General features: G+C 45.9%; 2 protein-coding genes across 3 annotated transcripts; one reads left to right on the forward strand and one right to left on the reverse strand.

Moving 5' to 3' along the window:
* Positions 1-2,439: 2,439 nt before the first annotated feature.
* Positions 2,440-7,026, reverse strand: LOC144487345 (uncharacterized). Of its 2 annotated transcripts, none has more exons than XM_078205428.1 (2): positions 6,968-7,026; positions 2,440-5,895 (listed from the first exon to the last, which is right to left on the reverse strand). In XM_078205428.1, exon 2 carries the CDS (start codon positions 5,540-5,542, stop codon positions 4,724-4,726), a length of 819 nt encoding a protein of 272 aa, XP_078061554.1. In that variant the 5' UTR covers positions 5,543-5,895; positions 6,968-7,026; the 3' UTR covers positions 2,440-4,723. The 2 variants fall into 2 exon arrangements, with proteins under 2 accessions (XP_078061554.1, XP_078061553.1); XM_078205427.1 differs by having other exon boundaries at positions 6,893-7,026.
* Positions 7,027-12,434: 5,408 nt separating this feature from the next.
* LOC144487344 (uncharacterized) lies at positions 12,435-19,420 on the forward strand. The gene is made up of 2 exons (XM_078205426.1): positions 12,435-12,494; positions 17,827-19,420. Exon 2 carries the CDS (start codon positions 18,009-18,011, stop codon positions 19,212-19,214), a length of 1,206 nt encoding a protein of 401 aa, XP_078061552.1. The 5' UTR covers positions 12,435-12,494; positions 17,827-18,008; the 3' UTR covers positions 19,215-19,420.
* The last annotated feature ends 3,671 nt before the right edge of the window (positions 19,421-23,091 follow it).

Consider the following 23,091-nt stretch of genomic DNA (forward strand, 5'->3'; position numbering starts at 1 on the left):
CTATAGTTTGAGTAATTTAGATGGGTCAGTTTTTGTCCAATGTGTGCAGGAGGGTTTGCTGACACAGTATGTAGACGGGCCAACAAGAGGTGAGACCACATTGGATTTGGTACTGGGTAATGAACCAGGCCAGGTGTTAGATTTGGAGGTAGGTGAACACTTTGGTGATAGTGACCACAATTCGGTTACGTTTACTTTCGCGATGGAAAGGGATAGGTATATACTGCAGGGCAAGAGTTATAGCTGAGGGAAAGGAAATTATGATGTGATTAGGCGTGATTTAGGATGCATAGGATGTGGAAGGAAACTGCAGGGGATGGGCACAATTGAAATGTGGAGCTTGTTCAAGGAACGGCAACTGCGTGTCCTTGATAAGTATGTACCTGTCAGGCAGGGAGGAAGTGATCGAGCGTGGGAACCATGGCTTACTAAAGAAGTTGAATCTCTTGTGAACAGGAAGAAGGAGACTTATGTAAAGATGAGACATGAAGGCTCAGTTAGGGCACTTGAGAGTTACAAGTTAGCCAGGAAGGACCTAAAGAGAGAGCTAAGAAGAGCCAGGAGGGGACATGAGAAGTCTTTGGCAGGTAGGATCAAGGAAAACCCTAAAGCTTTCTATAGGTATGTCAGGAATAAAAGAATGACTGGGGTAAGATTAGGGCCAGTCAAGGACAGTCGTGGGAAGTTGTGCGTGGGGTCCGAAGAGATAGGAGAGGTGCTAAATGAATATTTTTCATCAGTATTCACTCAGGAAAAAGACAATGTTGTCGAGGAGAATACTGAGATACAGGCTATTGGACTAGACGGGATTGAGGTTCATAAGGAGGAGGTGTTAGCAATTCTGGAAAGTGTGAAAATAGATAAGTCCCCTGGGCCGGATGGGATTTATCCTAGGATTCTCTGGGAGGCGTGGGAGGAGATTGCAGAGCCTTTGGCTTTGAGCTTGATGTCGTCATTGTCTACAGGAAAAATGCCAGAGGACTGGAGGATAGCAAATGTTGTCCCCTTGATCAAGAAGGGGAGTAGGGACAACCCTCATAATTATAGACCGGTGAGCCTTACTTCTGTTGTGGGCAAAGTTTTGGAAAGGATTATAAGAGATAGGATTTATAATCATCTAGAAAGGAATAATTTGATTAGGGATAGTCAGCACGGTTTTGTGAAGAGTAGGTCGTGCCTCACAAATCTTATTGAGTTCTTTGAGAAAGTGACCAAAGAGGTGGATAAGGGTAAAGCAGTTGATGTGGTGTATATGGATTTCAGTAAAGCGTTTGATAAGGTTCCCCACGGTAAGCTATTGCAGAAGATACGGAGACATGGGATTGAGGCTGATTTTGGATCAGGAATTGGCTAGCTGTAAGAAGACAGAGGGTGGTGGTTGATGGGAAATGTTCATCCTGGAGTTCAGTTACTAGTGGTGAACTGCAAGGATCTGTTTTGGGGCCACTGCTGTTTGTCATTTTTATAAGTGACCTAGATGAGGGCGTAGAAGGATGGGTTAGTAAATTTGCGGATGACACTAAAGTCGGTGGAGTTGTGGACAGTGCGGAAGGATGTTGCAGGTTACAGAGGGACATAGATAAGCTGCAGAGCTGGGCTGAGAGGTGGCAAATGGAGTTCAACGCGGAAAAGTGTGAGGTGATTCACTTTGGAAGGAGTAACTGGAATACAGGGTACTGGGCTAATGGTAAGATACTTGGTAGTGTGGATGAGCAGAGAGATCTCGGTGTCCATGTGCATAGATCCCTGAAAGTTGGCACCCAGGTTGACAGGGTTGTTAAGAAGGCGTATGGTGTGTTAGCTTTTATTGGTAGAGGGATTGAGTTTCGGAGCCATGAGGTCATGTTGCAGCTGTACAAAACTCTGGTGTGGCCGCACTTGGAGTATTGCATACAGTTCTGGTCGCCGCATTATAGGAAGGATGTGGAAGCATTGGAAAGGGTGCAGAGGAGATTTACCAGGATGTTGCCTGTTATGGTGGGAAGGTCTTATGAGGAAAGGTTGAAGGACTTTAGGCTGTTTTCGTTAGAGAGAAGAAGTGACTTAATAGAGGCATATAAGATGATCAGAGGATTAGATAGGGTGGACAGTGAGAGTCTTTTTCCTCGGATGGTGATGGCTAACACAAGGGGACATAGCTTTAAATTGAGGGGTGATAGATATAGGACAGATGTCAGAGGTAGGTTCTTTACTCAGAGAGTAGTAAGGGCGTGGAATGCCCTGCCTGCAGCAGTAGTGGACTCGCCAACATTAAGGGCATTTAAATGGTCATTGGATAAACATATGGATGATATTGGAATAGTGTAGGTTAGATGGGCTTTAGATTGGTTTCACTGGTCGGCGCAACATCGAGGGCCGAAGGGCCTGTACTGCACTGTAATGTTCTATGTTCTAGGTTCCAGTGTCTTAACCATACGGCAAGAAAGAATACTTTAAATGGTGAATTCAGAAAGTTTATTCACCATTAAAAATGTAACAAGTCAGAAAGATAAAAAACAGATTGTTGATTAACAGTGAATAGAGAAAGTTTAACATTAACAATTGAACAGACTTCTCTCCATCCCTCTCAGACCAGGACATGAAGTGACCGCTCCAAAAACGTGGATAACTTGTAAAACCAACAGCTCTCCACACCTCTCTGTAAACATATCTCCCTCCACCTCTCTCTACCAAATTGCCTTCTCAAGATCACTTTTTTATACTTTAAAAATGTCAAAAGTCCATCTGAGCCAATTCCCATAAATCTTCAATTATAAACTAAAATAGACATGAGTTTTCAGGCGATTTAAAAACAAATGAACTGTCTGCTGAAAGGGTTAACTTTTCTACAGAGCCCAAAGAGGTAGGGAGTGAGCAGAAAAAACTTGGCACACAATTACATCACTTTGCACAAGATTAAAACAAAACAAATGATTTTAAACTTCATCTATTAATTTTTTTTGTTATATTCCTCAACCTATTTTATTTGATCAGTTTTTGTTAGGGATGGGTAACTTCTGTTCTTTATAAACTGGTTCACTCATTTTGTTAATTCTACATGGGCTCGGAGAATCAGAACCCAGACTTTATCATCCTTATCCTTTTTCTCCCTTTTGCCACCACTCCCTCTGTTTTGCGGGAGGGTCGTGGGGATTCCAATCAGAACTAATCATTTTATCATAAAAGTAAAATACTGCGGATGCTGGAATCTGAAACAAAAACAGAAAATGCTGGAAAATCTCAGCGGGTCTGACAGCATCTGTGAAGAGAGAATAGAGTCTGCATGACACTTCATAAGAGCTCTTACAAAGTGTCTTCCAGACTCAAAACGTTGGCTCTATTCTCTAATAATTTTATCTACAAGTTTCTTGTTCTTAGTTTCCAAATGGCAGGTAAGAGACCTGTCCGGTACCCACTCGAGCTCTGATTATTCGCTGGCCATGCTTGGGTAAGATTATAACCATCAGAATCTACTCTCAGAGGTCCGTTTTTCAGTCCAGTGTTACTTGTTTGGAGTATACCATCACTTCACCGACTATCGGGTCACAAGTCTCTCACAGTTCTTATCACAAATGTATGATAAAATAATTTAAACAATGCCTGAGAAGGCTTCTTAATTTCTTAGTCAGCTTCCTATCACCGTTTGTTGATTGGTCAGACCCCCTTTTTACAGATTCGGGAATCTCAGCCACTGAACACCAGCCGGTGCTGGAATAAGTTTAATTCTAACTCATTCTGAGTAAATATTCTCACCAGCTCCTCTGTTGGGGCCCTGCTAAGCAGCTTTAATGGTCCGTGATTGCAGAAACTGAGCAGTCACAGGAATGTGGTCAAGATAGTCCAGTCCCACAATGCCTCACATTCAATCTGCAGTCCTTCAATTATAACAGAATATGTGGCTGTATGTAGCTGCCTCGGCCATGGTCAACCCCAACACTGCCTTCCTGAACTGTTACAATGCCTGAGGTGTAAGTACACCCACAGTGCTGTTAGGAGGGATTTCCAGCTACACATTCCAGACTTTCACTAGACTGTAGATGGATACCAGATTGATATATTCCATTCAACCACACCCAAGGTGAGTTATTCCAATTCCTTTATTGTCCAGGACAATATATTCACAATATCGTTAAAACAGAACTTCAACATTCCCATTTGATTTCAGGTATTAAGATATTCTGTTAGTTTGTTCTTTATTGTTGATGTCAGGTTGGGGTTGTTCCCCTTCGAGCAAAGGAGGTTGAGGGGAGATTTGATAGAGGTGGACAAGATTCTGACAGGTTTAGATAAGGTGGACAAAGAAAAGCTGTTCCCATTAGCTGATTGGACAAGGACGAGGGGGACACAGATTTATGGTTTTGGGTCAGAGATGCAGTGGAGGGGGATGTGAGGAAGAATATTTTGATGCAGCGAATGGTAATGATCTGGAACTCGCTGCCTTAGATGGGCATTTAGGCGGTGTTTCAAATATAAATGCTGACTAAACATGTCTTAACTTCCTAACATCCTGTCACTCTGTGATCCGTGTGAAATCTGAAACCGGGTATTCACAACAAGACTCAAAGAGCATCAGCTCACTGGAGGCAAAGTTGTGAGACTGGCCAGTCCAGCATAAAGAAACCCTCTGACCCTCCCCAGTGACCAACTGTGAGAATGAACAAAATGCAGTCCTGGGTGTAACTGAGAGCAGAAACAATGACAGCAGAATCCAACCACTGGAATCACTCGTGAATTGGTTGGTGTCTCAGCAGGGCGGATGAAGCTCTGAAACTCTTCCCACACTGAGAGCAGATGAATGGCCTCCCCCAGTGTGAACTCGCTGGTGTCTCCGCAGGGTGGATGACTGAGTGAATCCCTTCCCACAATGAGAGCAGGTGAATGGTTTCTCCCCAGTGTGAACTCGCTGGTGTGTCTGCAGGTTGGATAAGTCAGTGAATCCCTTCCCACACTGAGAGCAGGTGAATGGCCTCTCCCCAGTGTGAACTCGCTGGTGTGTCTGCAGGTGGGATAATTGAGTGAATCCCTTTAGACACTGAGAGCAGGTGAACAGCTTCTCCCCAGTGTGAACTTGCTGGTGTCTCCGCAGGGCGGATGACTGAGTGAATCCCTCCCCACACTGAGAGCAGGTGAATGGTCTCTCCCCAGTGTGAATTCGCTGGTGTCCCCGCAGGCTGGATAAGTCAGTGAATCCCTTCCCACACACAGAGCAGGTGAATGGTCTCTCCCCAGTGTGAACTCGCTGGTGCGTTTGCAGGTGGGATGTCTGAGTGAATCTCTTCCCACACTGAGAGCAGGTGAATGGTCTCTCCCCAGTGTGAACTCGCTGATGAGTCTGCAGGCTGGATAACCGAGTGAATCCCTCCCCACACTGAGAGCAGGTGAACGGCCTCTCCCCAGTGTGAACTCGCTGGTGCGTCCGCAGATTCGATAACTGACTGAATCCCTTGCCACACACACAGCAAGTGAATGGTCTATCCCCAGTGTGGCTGCGTCGATGAGCTTCCAGCTGAGATGGGGAAATGAATCCCTTCCCACAGTCCCCACATTTCCACGGTTTCTCCATGGTGCAGGTGTCCTTGTGACTCTCCAGGTTAAACAATCAGTTAAATCTCACACAGAACACAGGTACAGTCTCTCCCCACTGTGAATGCTGCGATGTATTTTCAGGCTGTGTAACTGGTTAAAGCTCTTTCCACACTCAGTGCACTGGAACACTCTCACTCAGGTGTGTGTGTGTCTCGGTGCTTTTCAAGTCACACAAATGATGAAAGTTTTTGAAGCACAGAACAGAGAAACATTTCTCCTTCGAGAATCAAAGGTCGAAATATTCAGGTCCCGATGAATTGAGTGACTCTGTCAGATGTTGATGTGATGTTTGGTTTGAAATTTGTCTGTAAATCCTCCCCTTCCAATATCCTGTAAAAACAATTTACAAAAGTGATCAGTGTCAGTACAGGATAGAAATTCAGAACAATTCTAGTTTCTCTGGAACATTCTTTCCTCTCTCATTCCCCAAAGCTGTGAACTCCATCCCACACACTCTCCCTCCATTCTCACTCTGCTGTATCTAATATTCACCCTCCCAATTATCCTGAATATGCTGGTTGAGGCTGATTGACAGATCCATAGAACACAGAACATAGAACATTACAGCGCAGTACAGGCCCTTCGGCCCTCGAACAAAGAACAATACAGCACAGGAACAGGCCCTTCGGCCCTTTATTCCCCGTGATGAATTCTCCCATTTCTAACATTTTGTCAATCATTTTCATAGAAATCATAGAAACCCTACAGTGCGGAAGGAGGCCATTCGGCCCATCGACTCTGCACCGACCACAATCCCACCCAGGCCCTACCCCCACATATTTACCCGCTAATCCCTCTAACCTACGCATCTCAGGACTCTAAGGGGCAATTTTCAACCTGGCCAATCAACCTAACCCGCACATCTTTGGACTGTGGGAGGAAACCGGAGCACCCGGAGGAAACTCACGCAGACACGAGGAGAATGTGCAAACTCCACACAGACAGTGACCCAAGCCGGGAATCGAACCCGGGACCCTGGAGCTGTGAAGCAGCAGTGCTTCTCTTTATTTTCTCTTTATATATCCATAGAAATTTTTACAGTCAGTTTTTATGTTCCTGCTAGCTTACTTTCATACTCCATTTTTCCCTGGGAGTGGGTGTTTCAAACCTGTTGCTCAGTTTGCGATGCTTTCCGGTCACTAGGACCCGGTTGGGAGCAGAAAACGCTGAAGCCCCGCCCACTCACTGTTGCGTCACCAAGACACTAGCGCATGCGCTCTGCTCCCTGCTGAATCAAGATGGCGGCTGTTAACCTGAGCCTCGTCTCGGGAAAAAGACCTGAAGCTACAAACACGGGACTTGCGGATTACTATTAGAGGTTTGAGACCTTCACCAGATATTTAGAAACCCTCTCCGTCCATCTGCCGGTTCCAATCCTCCCTCCATGTCTACGCATCCTTACCGTTGGTGATGAGACAGAAGAACGTCTCTCCTTGCCATCATCCACGCTGCACATGCGCCAAACGCTGCCTGACTGCGCGTGCGCACCTCTCTACCGTGCTGTGGATAGGGCACATTTCCCACCGCGAGGAATGGTGGGTAAAGCGCACGCCATCGAAACTCCTCATTTGTGAACAGTGAGCTTTTTCTGCTGCGATGTGAAAATTACGGATACGGGTGCAGTCAATAACATTAGGGATCAAATTATACTGTAACCTATGCGGCACGGTAGCACAGTGGTTAGCACTGCTGCTTCACAGCTTCAAGGACCTGGGTTCGAATCCCGGCTTGAGTCACTGTCTGTGTGGAGTTTGCACATTCTCCTCGTGTCTGCGTGGGTTTCTTCCTACAGTCCAAAGATGTGCAGGTTAGGATGATTGGCCATTCTAAAAATTGCCCCTTAGTGTCCTGAGATGCGTAGGTTAGAGGGATTAGCGGGTAAAATATGTAGGGATATGGGGGTAGGGCCTGGGTGGGATTGTGGTCGGTGCAGACTCGATGGGCCAAATGGCCTCTTTCTGCACTGTAGGGTTTCTATGATTTCTAAGTACTCAAGGCATTCATTATCCAACAGAAAGTAGGGGAATGGAAATTCTCAACCGAAGTATCTGAAATTGATACATAATGAGGGGGAAGTCGAACTGTATCTTTAATGAACATGAACACGCAAAAATGGAACTTGACAACTTTTAAACAGCTCGCCCTCTTGACACAGAAATGTCATAATGGGAAATGTGTGTGATGGATAGAGTGGTTTCTGGGGCACAGGGGATTGTGGGATCCATGGCCCCATTAAACAGCAGCTATTGGTATGTGTTTTATTAGAGGAGCGTCAGTGACTGCAAACATTAACTCTGTTTCTGTCTCCATAGATGCTGTGTCTAACCTGATGAGTATTTCCAACATTTTCTCTTTTCATTTCAGATTTCCAGCAGCTGCAGTGTTTTGATTTTGTTTAGTTGAAGGCGTTGCTCATGGAACCGACTCTAGAAACAAATGGACCATTTAAAGCTGTGTTTCAAGTAAGGAAAAAGTAGTTCTGTCAGGGATTTTCATCAAATTTACATTTAGAAAGATTTCAAATTTTTCAGTGTGTGGGAAGGGATTCAGTCGTTCATCCACACTGCTGAGGCACCAGCGAGTTCACAACTGGAACATGGACATTACTAGAATTACCAGCAATTGGCTAAACCTCCTTTGACAGCACCTTCCAAAACTACAAACCTCTCCTCCAACATGGATAAGGGCAGTTTGTGCATGGAGACCCCATAACCTGCATTTACTCTTCAGAATCACACACTATTCTGATTTGGTAGTATACTGCTCTGCCTTCACAATCACTCGGCCAAAATCCTAAAACTTATTTCCGAGCAACACAGTACAGTGGCACAGGGTGGCACAGCGGTCAGCACTGTTGACTCACAGCACCAGGGACCCGGGGTTCGATTCCAGCTTTGGGTGACTGTCTGTGTGGAGTTTGCATGTTCTCTCTGTGACTGCATGAGTTTCCTTCAGGTGCTCCGGTTTCCTCCCACACCCCAAAGGTGTACAGGTTAGGTGGACTGGCCATGCTAAATTGCCCCTTAAATGCAGGAGGATACAGGTTACCTCAGGATTACAAGTTGTTTTGAGATTTGAGATTGAAAACGACATTTGGAGGTGATAGTTTTCCTGCATCCTTTGAGTTGGTGAAGGTTGTGGTTTGGCAGGTTCTGTCAAAGTTCTTGTCCAGTTGTAGATGTATAAAGTCCTTACCGTTCATTCCCTCCCTGTTTCATCTCTATCTTTCTCCTCCCATTGAGGCTCAATTCTTGTGTAGATCTGGATGGGTGGCAGGTTTCCTGCATTGAAGGACATTAACAAACCATTTGGGTTTTTAATCACAATCCAGCAGCTTCCGGAGTCACTTCTTCCTTGTGCCGGCTCCACAAATTACCGGATTCATTCAGTTCAATTTCACAACCTGCCTTTGTGTTTATCACTGTTTTTTTTTCCTCTTTTAAATTAATTTGCAGCCTCGAGAAATCCATGAGCCACGTACATATTCAGTGTGAGAGATTGTGTGAAGACTCTGGTGTTCACTGAGGTGAGATGTTGTAGTGAATCCCTTCCCACACTCAGCGCAGGTGAATGGTCTCTCTCCAGTGTGGATGCGCTGGTATCTAAGAAGATGGAATGATTTAACAAATCCTTTCCCACAAAAGGAGCAAACAAACGGTCTCTCCCCAGTGTGAACACGCTTGTGTTCGGTGAGGGTGGAATACTGCCTGAAATGTTTCCCACACTGAGAGCAGCTGAATGGTCTCTCCCCAGTGTGAACACGCTTGTGTTCAGTGAGGTGGGAAGCACAAGTGAATCCCTTCCCACACATGGAGCAGGTGAAGGGTTTCTCCCCAGTGTGAACACGTAGGTGTTCAGTGAGGTGAGATACTTGCCTGAAGTTCTTCCCACATTGAGAGCAATTGAATGGTCTCTCGCCAGTGTGAACCCGTTGATGGTGAATTAAACCCTCAGAACTCTTAAAACTGTTCCCACAGTCAGAGCATTTAAAAAGTCTGTCCTCAGTGTGAACTCGCTGGTGTGACACCAGGCTAAATGACTGAGCGAATCCTTTACCACACATACAGCAGATGAATGGTCTCTCCCCAGTGTGACAGCGTCGATGAATTTCCAGCTGAGATGGGGTTTTACAAACTTTTCCACAGTCTTCACATTTCCACTGTTTCTCCATGGTGCTGGTGTCTTTGTGTCTCTCCAGGTAGGATGATCTGTTAAATCCTCGTCCACACAGAACACGTGTACAATTTCACCTGACAATAAATGGTGTGATGTTTTTCAGGCTGTGTAACTGGTTAAAGCTCTTTCCACAGTCAGTTCACTGGAACACTCTCACTCCAGTGTGTGTGTGTGTCTCGCTGCTTCTCCAGTCACACTGATGTTTGAAACCTTTTCCCACAGGCAGAACAAACATTTTTCCTTCCACATTCAAAGGCTAATAGTGTTCAGGTGCTGATAAATCGAATGATTGTAAAATATTCGTATGAAATTTGATTTGAGTTTCCAGTCTGCAAATCTTCCCCTTCAAATATAGAACATAGAACAGTACAGCAGAGAACAGGCCCTTCGGCCCACGATGTTGTGCCGAGCTTTGTCTGAAACCCAGATCAAGCTATTTCCTCCCTATCATCCCGAAGTACTCCATGTGCCTATCCAGTAGCTTCTTAAATGTTCCTAAAGTTTCTGACTCCACTATCCCTGCAGGCAGTCCATTCCACACCCCAATCACTCTCTGAGTAAAAAACCTACCTCGGACATCCTTCCTATATCTCCCACCATGAACCCTATAGTTATGCCCCCTAGTTACCGCTCCATTCACCCGAGGAAATAGTCTTTGAACGTTCACTCTATCTATCCCCCTCATCATCTTATAAACCTCTATCAAGTCTCCTCTCAACCTCCTCCGCTCCAAAGAGAAAAGCCCAAGTTCCCTCAACCTTTCCTCATGAGACCTACCCTCCAAACCAGGCAGCATCCTGGTAAATCTCCTTTGCACTCTTTCCAGTGTCTCCACATCCTTCTTGTAGTGAGGTGACCAGAACTGCACACAATATTCCAAATGTGGTCTCACCAAGGTCCTGTACAGTTGCAGCATAATATCCTGCAGCATAAATATCCTGCAAAAGAAGATAACAAAACGACTGTCAGTCCAGGATAGAAATTCTGAACAGACAATTCTAGTTTCTCTGGAACATTTTTTCTGCTTGTTCACCCAAATCTGTAAATCCCCATCCCACACACTCTCCCTCCTCCCTGGGCTGAAATCCAAACCCATCTCACCATCTCCAACATTCTTTTCCTCCATTCCCAGTTTTCTCCCTCCCTCCCTCTCCTCTGTCTGGATTCAGTTCTGATCAATGACATGTCATTGGTGAAGACGAACATCTCGCCAAGGCCAACCCCACACCCCCACTTCTTGCCTTCAAACAACCGCACAACCTCAAACAGACCATTGTCCCGCAGCAAACTAACCAGCCTTCAGGAAAACAGTGACCACGACACCACACAACCCTGCCACAGCAACCTCTGCAAGACGTGCCGGATCATCGACACGGATGCCATCATCTCACGTGAGAACACCATCTACCAGGTACATGGTACCTACTCTTGCAACTCAGCCAACATTGTCTACCTGATACGCTGCAGGAAAGGATGCCCCGAGGCATAGTACATTGGGGAAACCATGCAGACGCTATGACAACGGATGAATGAACACCGCTCGACAATCACCAGGCAAGAGTGTTCCCTTCCTGTTGGAGAACACTTCAGCGGTCATGGGCATTCAGTCTCTGATCTTCGGGTAAGCGTTCTCCAAGGCAGCCTTCACGACACACGACAGCGCAGAGTCGCTGAGCAGAAACTGATAGCCAAGTTCTGCACACATGAGGACGGCCTAAACCGGGATCTTGGGTTCGTGTCACACTATCGGTAACCCCCACAGCTTGCCTCCTGGACTTGCAGAATCTCACTGGCTGTCCTGTTTGGAGACAATACACATTTCTTTAATCTGTGCCTAATGCTCCCTCCACCCACATTGTCTGTATCTTTAAGACCTGATTAGCTGTAAAGATTCGCATTCGAATCAGTAATCTGCAACTTGATTTTGTGTCTCTGTGCCCTGGTTGAGTGCAGATATCCACTCCATCTGACGAAGGAGCAGCGCGCCGAAAGCTAACGGCATTTGCTACCAAATAAACCTGTTGGACTTTAACCCGGTGTTGTTAAAACTTTTACTGTGGATTCAGTTCTCCAGCTCCTGTCTGCAGACTGACAATAAAACTAATGGGTCTTATTGGGGGTGTTGGGGCCTCCAGCCGGTGTTTGTGAATCGTCCCCGCCCACCTCCCAGGGTTTCCTTCCTTCCCAGAGATCAGAGTCCTCATTGATTTGAGGCCAAAGTGTAACCTCTTATTTATTGTCCCCCTCCCCCATCCTCTGATGTGAACCATCCTCCAGTGGCTGAGCCAGGATGGGGCCGTTAACCTGGGCCTGTTCCCGGGAGGGAGAAGCCCCGCAGCTGCAAACCAGGGAGCTGACAATGATTCTGAAGGGTTTGCGGATCCACAAAGTGTTTCCAAATCCTCCCAGCCACCGCCTAACGCTGACTCCGCTTCTCCGGGACAAACAAGCGCCAAGGACAGCAATGACACTGCGCATGCTCCACATCACAATGCCCAGGGGACTGATTGACGGCAGCTCCGAACCAATCGGAAGAGAGGGTGGGACTGGAGGACCGAGCGGGAGCGGCTGGTCCTCCAACCAATCGGAGTGAATGAGGGGCGGGACCTGAAACATGCGCAGCTCCGGACCAATCGGAAGAGTTCCCTGTTCCATGGGAGAAGTGCGCATGCGCGGTAAGCAAAGGCGTTTGCAGCACGCGCAGTGCGGGTGACAGCGACTGGAGAGAAGTTCCTGTGTCTCATCAGCAGCCGGTAAGGATGCAGAAACATAGAGGGAGCAATGGAACCGGCGGATGGACGTAGAGGGTTTCTAAATACCTGTTGAAGGCCTCAAACATCGAATATGAGCCCGTAGGTCCCGTGTTTGCAGCTTCAGGTCTTTTTCCCGAGACAAAGCTCAGGTTAACAGCCGCCATCTTGATTGAGCAGGGAGCAGAGCGCATGCGCTGGTGTCTTGGTGACGCAACCGTGAGGGGGCGGGTCTTTGTGTTTCTGCTCCCACCGGGTCCGAGTGCTCGGAAACATGACTAAATTTGAGCATCAGATTTTCAAACAGCTTCACCCACTCCCAGGCTGCACCTCACGTTTGCAGCCGAGAGAAGTTAATGGGTCATGTACATATTCAGTATGAGAGGTGGCATCCGGAATACTTACCTGAAGCGGTTACACGGCTTTTGTACTTGTTGGAGTTTAGAAGGTTGAGGAGGAATTTATTGAAACTTACGGGGTACGGCGTGGCCTGGACAGAGTGGACGTGGAGAGGATGTTTCCACGAGTAGGAAAAACTAGAACCAGCGGCACAACCTCAGACTAAAGGGATGTTCCTTTCATGATGTGGAGATGCCGGCGTTGGACTGGGGTAAACACAGTAAGAAGTTTAACAACACCAGGTTAAAGTCCAACAGGTTTATTTGGTAGCAAAAGCCACACAAGCTTTCGAGGCTCTGAGCCCCTTCTTCAGGTGAGTGGGAATTCTGTTCACAAACAGAACTTAGAAGACACAGACTCAATTTACATGAATAATGGTTGGAATGCGAATACTTACAACTAATCCAGTCTTTAAGAAACAAAACAATGGGAGTGGAGAGAGCATCAAGACAGGCTAAAAAGATGTGTGTCGATATGCGCGATCTTCTTGGCGATCCTCTATTGACAATACACATCTTTTTAGCCTGTCTTGATGCTCTCTCCACTCCCATTGTTTTGTTTCTTAAAGACTGGATTAGTTGTAAGTATTCGCATTCCAACCATTATTCATGTAAATTGAGTCTGTGTCTTATAAGTTCTGTTTGTGAACAGAATTCCCACTCACCTGAAGAAGGGGCTCAGAGCCTCGAAAGCTTGTGTGGCTTTTGCTACCAAATAAACCTGTTGGACTTTAACCTGGTGTTGTTAAACTTCTTACTATGTTCCTTTCAAACAGAGATGAGGAAGAATTTCTTCAGCCAGAGTCATTGAGGTTTACAGCATGGAAACAGGCCCTTCGGCCCAACTTGTCCATGCCGCCCTTTTTTTTAAAACCCCTGAAGCGAATCCCAATTGCCTACATTTGGCCCATATCCCTCTATTCCCATCGTACCCATGTAACTATCTAAATGCTTTTTAAAAGATACAATTGTACCCACAGCTTGTTCCAGACACTCACCACCCTCTGTGTGAACAAATTGCCCCTCTGGACACTTTTGTATCTCTCCCCTCTCACCTTAAACCTGTGCCCTCTAGTTTTAGACTCCCCTACCTTTGGGAAAAGATATTGACTATCTACCTTTGGGAAAAGATATTGACTATGCCCCTCATTATTTTATAGACTTCTATAAGATCACCCCTCAGCCTCCTACGCTCCAGAGAAAAAAGTTCCAGTCCATTCAGCCTCTCCTTATACTCAATCCATCAAGTCCCGGTAGCATCCTACTAAATCTTTTCTGCACTCTTTCTAGTTTAATACTATCCTTTCTATATTAGGGTGACCAGAATTGCACACAGTATTCCAAGTGTGGCCTTACCAATGTCTTGTACAACTTCAACAAGACGTCCCAACTCCTGTATTCAATGTTCTGACCGATGAAACCACGCATGCCGAATGCCTTCTTCACCACTCTGTCCACCTGTGACTCCACTTTGAAGGAGCTATGAACATGTACCCCTAGATCTCTTAGTTCTGTAACTCTCCCCAACGCCCTACCATGAACTGAGTAAGTCCTGTCCTGGTTCAATCTACCAAAATGCATCACTTCGCATTTGTCGAAATTAAATTCCATCTGCCATTCGTCAGCCCACTGGCCCACCAGAGAGTGGTGAATCTGTGGAACTCTTTGCCACAGAAGGCTGTGGAGGCCAGGTCATTGAGTGTCTTTAAGACAGAGATAGATAGGTTCTTGATTAATAAGTGGATCAGGGGTTATGGGGAAAAGGTAGGAGAATGGGGATGAGAAAAATATCAGCCCATGACTGAATGGTGAAGCAGCCTCGATGGGCCGAGTGGCCTAATTCTGCTCCTATGTCTTATGGCCTTTTGGTTACACTTCAGCCCCAAGCTCCTCATGTTTACATAGAAACATGCATAGAAAATAGAAGCGGAAGGAGGCCATTCAGCCCTTTGAACATTCCCTGCCATTCATTATGGTCATGGCTGATCCTCAAATTCAATACCCTTGTCCCACCCATCCCCCCATAATATCCCTTTTGCCCCAAGAGATATATATCTACTTTTGAGGAATGGAGATCCAAAGATTCACGACCCACTGTGTGAAAAATATCTAATCTCTGTCTCTATGCGCAACACTTGTTTAAACAGTGACCCCGAGATTCTCCCATAAGAGTAAACAACACTTCCAACAAGTTGTTGGAAGGTATTTTGAGAGACAGGATCTACAGGCATGCAGAGAGGCAAGGACTGATTAGAAACAGTCAGCATGGCTTTGGAGTGGAAAATCATGTCTCACAAATTTGATTGAGTTTTTTGAATGGGTAACCAAGAAGTTAGAAGAGGGCAGTGCAGTTAATGTTCTTTACATGGACTTTAGCAAGGCCTTTGACAAGGTATCAAATGGTAAGTTGTTGCATAAGGGTAATCTCACGGGATCCAGGATGAGGTAGCCAAATAGGTACAAAACTGGCTTGATGACAGAAGACAGAGGGTGGTTGTAGATCGTTGTTTTTCAAACTGGAGGCCTGTGACCAGCCGTGTGCCTCAGTGATCGGTGTTGGGTCCACTGTTATTTGTCGTTTATATTCATGATGTGGATGAGAATTTAGTAGGCATGGTTAGTAAGTTTGCAGTATGGTTAGTAAGTTTGCAGATGACACCAGGATTGGTGGCATAGTGGACAGTGAAGAAGGTTACCTAGGATTGCATCGGGATCTTGATCAATTGGGCCAGTGGGCTGGTGAATGGCAGATGGAGTTTAATTTTGATAAATGCGAGGTGATGCATTTTGGTAGATTGAACCAGGACAGGACTTACTCAGTTAATGGTAGGGCATTGGGGAGAGTTACAGAACAAAGAGATCTAGGGGTACAGGTTCATAGGTAGAGTGGCGAAGAAGGCATTCGGCATGCTTGGTTTCATTGGTCAGAACATTAAATACAGGAGTTGGGACGTCTTGTTGAAGTTGTACAAGACTTGTGTCAGACCACACTTGGAATACTGTGTGCAGTTCTGGTCACCCTATTATAGAAAGGTTGTTATTAAACGAGAAAGAGTGCAGAAAAGATTTACGAGGATGCTACTGGGATTTGATGGTTATAAGGAGAGACTGGATAGACTGGGAATTTTTTTTCTGGAGCGCAGGAGGCATAGGGGTGATCCTATAGCGGTCTATAAAATAATGAGGGCCATAGATCAGCTAGATAGTCAATATCTTTTTGCAAAGGTAGGGGAGTCTAAAACTAGAGGGCATAGATTTCAGGTGAGAAGGGAGAGATACAAAGGGTCCAGAGGGGCAATATTTTCATACAGAGGGTGGAGAGTGTCTTGAGCAAACTGCCAGAGGTAGTAGTAGAGGCGGGTACAATTTTGTCTTTTGAAAAGCATTTAGATAGTTACACGGCTATGATGGGTATAGAGGGATATGGGCCAAATGCGGGCAATTGGGACTAGTTTCGGGGTTAAAAAAAGGGGCAGCATGGACAAGTTGGGCTGAAGGGCCTGTTTCCATGCTATAAACCTCTATGACTCCTCTCCACATCCAAGACCTTTCAGGATCTGAAAGGTTTAAATTAAGTTGCCTCTTACTCTTTTAAACTCGAGCAGAGACTGTCTCACTGCTCCTCATCAGACTATCCACCTATTCCAGGTGTTAGTCGACTAAACCTTCTATGAACTTCTAATGCATGTATATTTTTCCTTAAATAAGGAAATCGATAATGTAGACATTGCTCCAGATACAGACTCACCGTGTGCAACTGAAACATAACTTCCCTGCTTTTACTCCATTCCCCTCATAACAAATAATAGCTTTCTGAATTACTTGTACCTGGATTTTCTATCGTGATGGATTTTGGATATTTTTTGTTACAGGGGGTTAGAAAGGGAGGATTTACACACAACAAGCTCAAACCAAGAGAAAATGTTGTCTCTTCTGATATGGGCTTTCTGAATGGGACAAGTAGGGAGATGTGAATGGAATGTTTCCACTTGTTGGTTTTTCCTTTACTGGGAACCATGAACAGACAACAAATAAATCAGACAGGAAAATAGGAGATGTTTCTTTCTTCAGACAGTTGTTAGAATTTGGAACTCACTGCGACTGGAAGTGGTTGACACAAATACTTTAGATGCTTTCAAAAGGAAAATATATGAGCTTATGAGAGAAAAGGGATTGGAAAAATCAACTGAAAAGCTGAGATGTGGTGATCAGAATGAGAGGAGACTCATGTGGAGTATAAACTCCAGTACAGACTCGATAAACCGAATGGCCTGTTTGTGTATTGTCACAGACAGAACAAACAATTCTCCTTCCCTGTTCAAAGACAATAACAATCAGCTCCTAATGATCCGAGTGACTGTCAGATCTCAGCGTGATGTTTGGTTTGTGTTTTCTTGCTGTAAATCCTCCTTTCCAATATCCTGCAAAGGGAATTTACAAAAGTCATCACTGTCAGTCCAGGATAGATATATTCATAGAATTCCACAGCTCGGAAGGAGGCTATTTGGCCCATCAAGTCAACTCTCCGACAGAGCATCCCACCAAGGCCCCAACAACATAACCCAACTTATTTACCCCACTAATCTCCCTAACCTACACACCCTGGGGGGAAAATGGATAATTTAGCATGGCCAGTCCACGAAACCTGAATATCTTTGGACTGTGGGAGAAAACCGGAGCACCTGGAGGAAACCCACGCAAACAAGTGGAGAATATGCAAACTCCACACAGCAGCGCTCCGAAAGCAAGTGGCGTTTGCTACCAAATAAACCTGTTGGACTTTAACCTGGTGTTGTTAGACTCCTTACTGTGTAAACTCTACACAGACAGGTAACCACGGCCGGAATCAAACCCAGGTCCCTGGTGCTGTGAGGCAGGAGGACTAACCACTGTGCCACCGTGCCAGCGACGTAATTCTTTGTAAACTTATTTTGCAGGAAATAGAAGAGGAGGATTTGCAGTCTGGACAAACAAATCTCACGTCAGACAGAGTCAATCAATTCATTGGGATGTGAAGATTTGTACATCTGAAGGGATTTAATTGACCATCTCAGTTGGAAACTGGTGAGAATCTGTTTCCTTGCTCCTCCTGTGGGGAGGGATTGATCAGCTGGAAAACATGCTGACACGACAGCGAACTCGCAATAGTGAGAGTTCATTCACCTGCTCCGTGTGTGGGAAGAAATTCATGTGTTCGTCCAACCTGCTGGCTCACCAACTCGATCACATTATTCAGAAGCCTCTTCAAAGCTCTGACTCTGGGCAAAGCATTGAAACCTCTGAGGAACAGGCCCAACACCAGCTCCTTCACACTGACGAGAGACCGTTCAGCTGCTCCCACTGCGGGAAGAGGTTCAGCCAGTCCTCCCGCCTTGCAGAGCACCAGCTCCTTCACACACACGAGAGACCGTTCAGCTGCTCTCACTGTGGGGAGTCATTCAGCGACTCAGTGCATCTCACTGAGCACCAACAAGTTCACACCAAGGACAGGCCATTCAGCTGCTCCCAGTGTGGGAAGAGATTCACTCAGTCCTCCCACTGCACCGTTCACCAACAGATTCATTTTCAGAAGAGACATTTTAAATGCTTTAAATGTGAGAAGACCTTCAAAAGAAGGATTAGTCTGCTGAGACACCAGAGCACTCACACTGGGGAGAGGCCATACGTTTGCGCTGTGTGTGGGAAAGCATTTACTTGTTTCCAGCATCTGCTAAGTCACCGGCCTATTCACACCGGGGAGAAGGCATTCAGCTGCTCCGTGTGTGGGAAGGCTTTCACGGAGTCATCCAGCCTCCGGAGACACCGCCGCATTCACACAGGGGAGAAGCCGTTCTCCTGCTCCATTTGTGGCAAAAGATTTGCTCAGTTTTCCTACTGCAATCAACACCAACACATTCACTCTGATCAGAGACCTTTTCAATGCTCAGAATGCAATAAGACCTTTAAAAGAAGTGATGATCTGCTGAAACACAATCGCATTCACACCGGGGAGAGGCCGTTCCTGTGCTCTGTGTGTGGAAAGGGATTCGCTCAGTCGTCTGGCCTGCTGAGACACCAACGCATTCACACCGGGGAGAAGCCGTTCACCTGCTCTGTGTGTGGGAAGGGATTCACTGATTCATCCTATATGCTGAAACACCAGCGAGCTCACACTGCGACAGAACCATTCACCTGCTCCCTGTGTGGGAAGGGATTCACTGATCCATCCCACCTGCAGAGACACCAGCGAGTTCACACTGGGGCAAAACCGTTCAACTGCTCCATGTGTGGGAAGGGATTTAATCAGTATTACAGCCTGCTGAAACATAGACGACTTCATGTGTGACCGGCAAAGTTGGATTCTGTTGTTTCTGCGCCCTGAGATAAACAATAACAATTGGATGAATAGGGGAGGCAGCGGCACAGTGGAATTATCACTGGACTCAGGGTAAGGCTCTGGGGACCCAGGTTCGAATCCCACCACAGTCGATGGTGAAATTTGTATTCAATTAAAATCTTGGATTAAAAGTCTAATGACAAACCTCAACCTTTAATCAATTGTCGTAAAAGCCCATTTGATTCAGTAACGCCCTTTAGAAAAGGAAACCTGCCGTCCTTACTTGGTCAGGCCTACATGTGACTCCAGACCAGCAATGTGGTTGACTCTCAAATGCCCTCTGAAATGGAGGGCAGTTAGGGATGGGAAAGAAATGCTGGCCCAGCAAGTGATGCCTATATCCCGTAAAAATGAATTTTAAAAGTCCCTCAGTATCTCAGTAACCTGCTCCAGCCCCACAACACTCTGTGTAAATACAAGTTGTTGCTGATTATGCCCTGAGATAGAAAATGTGAACCCGATTCCCGTCATCCGCCAACTCAGCAACTTCTTCACAAAAAGTAAAGCACATGGGATTGGGGCTGTTGTACTGAGATGGGTAGAAAACTGATTGGCAGACAGGAGACAAAGAGTAGGATTAAACGGGTCTTTTTCCAACTGGCAGGCAGTGACAATTTGGGTAACGCAGGATCAGTGCTGAGACCCCAGCTAGTCACCTGCCATAGGTCTTGTTTTTTTCCCCCTGTTTATTATGCATCATTTTTAAATTGTTGCTTCCTAAGAATCTAATTTAAAACCACGGATAAACTCAAACCACTTTTGGAAAATCTGTGACTCTCTGATCAAGAATCTTACTGACCACTGCACACCATTCTGGTCACCGTATTATTAACAAAGATATCCAGGCACTGGAAAGGGTGCAGAGAAGATTTTAATGATGAGATTTTAATGTAGAAGGCAGCTCACCACCACCTTCTCAAGGGCAATCAGGGATTAGCCATAAATGCTGGCCAAGCCAGCAATGCCCACATCCCATAAATGATTTTCAAAACGTGTGTGGTTTTTTTATCAGGAAAGGATTGACAGGCTAGTTCTTCTTTCTTGAGAAATGAAGGCTGAGGGATAACCTGAGCAGAGGTCCTCAAATTTATAAAGGGTTTAGATACAGAAATAGTGTTTCCTCTTGAGGGGAAGAGCAAAAAGTAAAGTTTTTATTTATTCGTCACAAGTAGGCTTAGATTAACACTGCAATGAAGTTACTGGGAAACTGGAGACAATCAATGTAAAACAGTCACTAAGAAACCCAATAGGAAATCCAGGATAAATTTCTCTACACAAAGAGTGGCGAGAATATGGAAATCACAACTACAGAGAGTGAAATGAACAGTATAGATGTCTTTCAGGGGAATCTCAACAAGTACTTATGTATGATTTTATAGTTCATTCAGGATTTATTTCAAAAAGACTAAAAACAATAAAGTGACAGGAGATAATTTGCAGGGTGTGAGACTCTGTGTGTGAGGGTGTCTGTGAGTGTGTGTGTTGCTTTTCATTGGTGTCACAGAAACCTTCCTCTTTCTGAGCAGACAATCTGGCCCCTGAATGATGTGAATTGTACAACTCAGAGATTCTCCATTCAGAATGACCATGTGCTGTGTAAAACCTGACATCTCCACAACCAGACGCCACTTCTCCTGGAACAACGTGAAGTGACTACAATTTTCTAGATTGATTTATTTGCTCTCACATATTTTCTCAGTTCATAAATTCCATCACGACCTTTAAACACACCGATGGTCTCCACTTTAAATACTTCCCTCAGTCTTACCAACATATAGCAATTGGATTGCTGATATTACAGGAATCCATTCTGAAATTCTGTAAATCTGATTCCCACCTAACACCAACCCATATCCCCATCTGAGTTCCAGATTTTAATGAGATTTCTTAAAACACAGGCAGCCTGGCAGCACAGTGGTTAGCATTGCTGCCTCACAGCGCCAGGAACCCGGGTTCAATTCGTGCCTCAGCTGACTGTGTGGAGTCTGCACATTCTCCCTGTATCTGTGTGGGTTTCCTCCGGGTGCTCTTATTTACTCCCACACTCCAAAAATGTGCAGATTAGATTGATTGGCCATGCTAAATTGGCCCTTAGTGTCGGGGATTAGCAGGATAACTACATGGGTGACGGGGATAGGGCTGGGGGTGAGATCGTTGTTGGTATAGGCTCAGTGACCTCCTTCTGCACTGTAGGGATTCTATACTGTCTGCCCTATCATTACATTGGATCCAATACTGTGTTCACTGACACACTGCAGCCTGACTTATATTTGGAATAAACACTATGTTTGTTAAATCCAGAGTAAGTAAACTAAGCCAATCCATGACGAAGGGTCATCCAGACTCGAAATGTTGGCTAGAATCTCTTTGTAAGTCTCACAAACTCCCCAGCCTTCAGGAGAACAGTGACCACGACACCACACAACCCTGCCACAGCAACCTCTGCAAGACGTGCCGGATCATCAACACGGCTGCCATCATCTCACGTGAGAACACCATCCACCAGGTACACGGTACATACACTTGCAACTCAGCCAACGTTGTCTGCCTGATACGTTGCAGGAAAGGATGTCCCGAGGCATGGTACATTGGGGAGACTATGCAGACGAGACGACCACGGATGAATGAACAGCGCTCGACAATCACCAGGCAAGAGTGTTCTCTTCCTGTTGGGGAACACTTCAACAGTCACAGGCATTCATAGAATTCGGCCTCTGATCTTCGGGTAAGCGTTCTCCAAGACGGCCTTCATGACACACAACAACGCAGAGTCGCTGAGCAGGGACTGATAGCTAAGTTCCGCACACATGAGGACGGCCTCAACCAGGATCTTGGGTTCATGTCACACTATCTGTAACCCCCACAACTTGCCTGGACTTGCAAAATCTCACTTTCTGTCCTGGCTGGAGGCAATACACATCTCTAACCTGTGCTTAATGCTCTCTCCACTCACGTTGTCTGTACCATTAAGACTTGATTACCTGTAAAGACTTGCATTCCAACCATTATTTTGTAAATTGGGTTTGTGTCTTTATATGCCCTGTTTGTGAACAGAACTCCCACTCATCTGATGAAGGGGCAGCGCTCCGAAAGCTTATGGCTTGTGCTACCAAATAAACCTGTTGGACTTTAACCTGGTGTTGTGAGACTTCTTACTGGGCCTACCCCAGTCGAACGCCGGCATCTCCACTTCATGGAATCTCTCTCCACAGTTGCTGTCAGACTTGCTGAGGTTTTGCAGCATTTTCTGTTTTGAAGTCAGTGCTTTGCTGTGTTGTCTCTGTGCTCCATCTCCACTCTGATTGTATTGGAGCCTGTGTGTGTCATTGTAACACTGAGAGTAAGTCAGTGCTTTGCTGTGTTGTCTCTGTGCTCCATCCCCACTCTGATTGTATTGGAGTCTGTGTGTGTCATTGTAACACTGAGACTCTGTCACTTATTATTGGACAAGCAGCAAGTCACCGTCACAATGCCCGGCTGATTGACGGCAGCGTGGACCAATGGGGAGACAAGGGGCGCGGTTGGAGGTCCGAGTGGGAGAGGCTGGTCCTCCAACCAATCACAGTGAATGAGGGGCGGGGCCCGCTCTGACTGGAGCATGCGCAGTGTGGGTAATGGCGACGGAGACGGGGCTGTTTTTTCGGCTCGGAGATAGATTAGCGGTGATTGGCGGTACGGAGGGGGCGAGGGATCTCGCGGGTGGACGGAAACGCTGCGTAAGCAGGTTGTGTCAGCCGTGAACCTCGGTAAAGAGCTTCACGGACCCAGTTTGTCCTCTTTTTAGGTCAAACCAAACCAAGTAAACAAACTCAGATTAATTCAGGAC

The sequence above is a fragment of the Mustelus asterias genome, unplaced genomic scaffold (genome assembly GCF_964213995.1).
Source record: "Mustelus asterias unplaced genomic scaffold, sMusAst1.hap1.1 HAP1_SCAFFOLD_751, whole genome shotgun sequence".
Classification (NCBI taxonomy): Eukaryota; Metazoa; Chordata; class Chondrichthyes; order Carcharhiniformes; family Triakidae; genus Mustelus; species Mustelus asterias.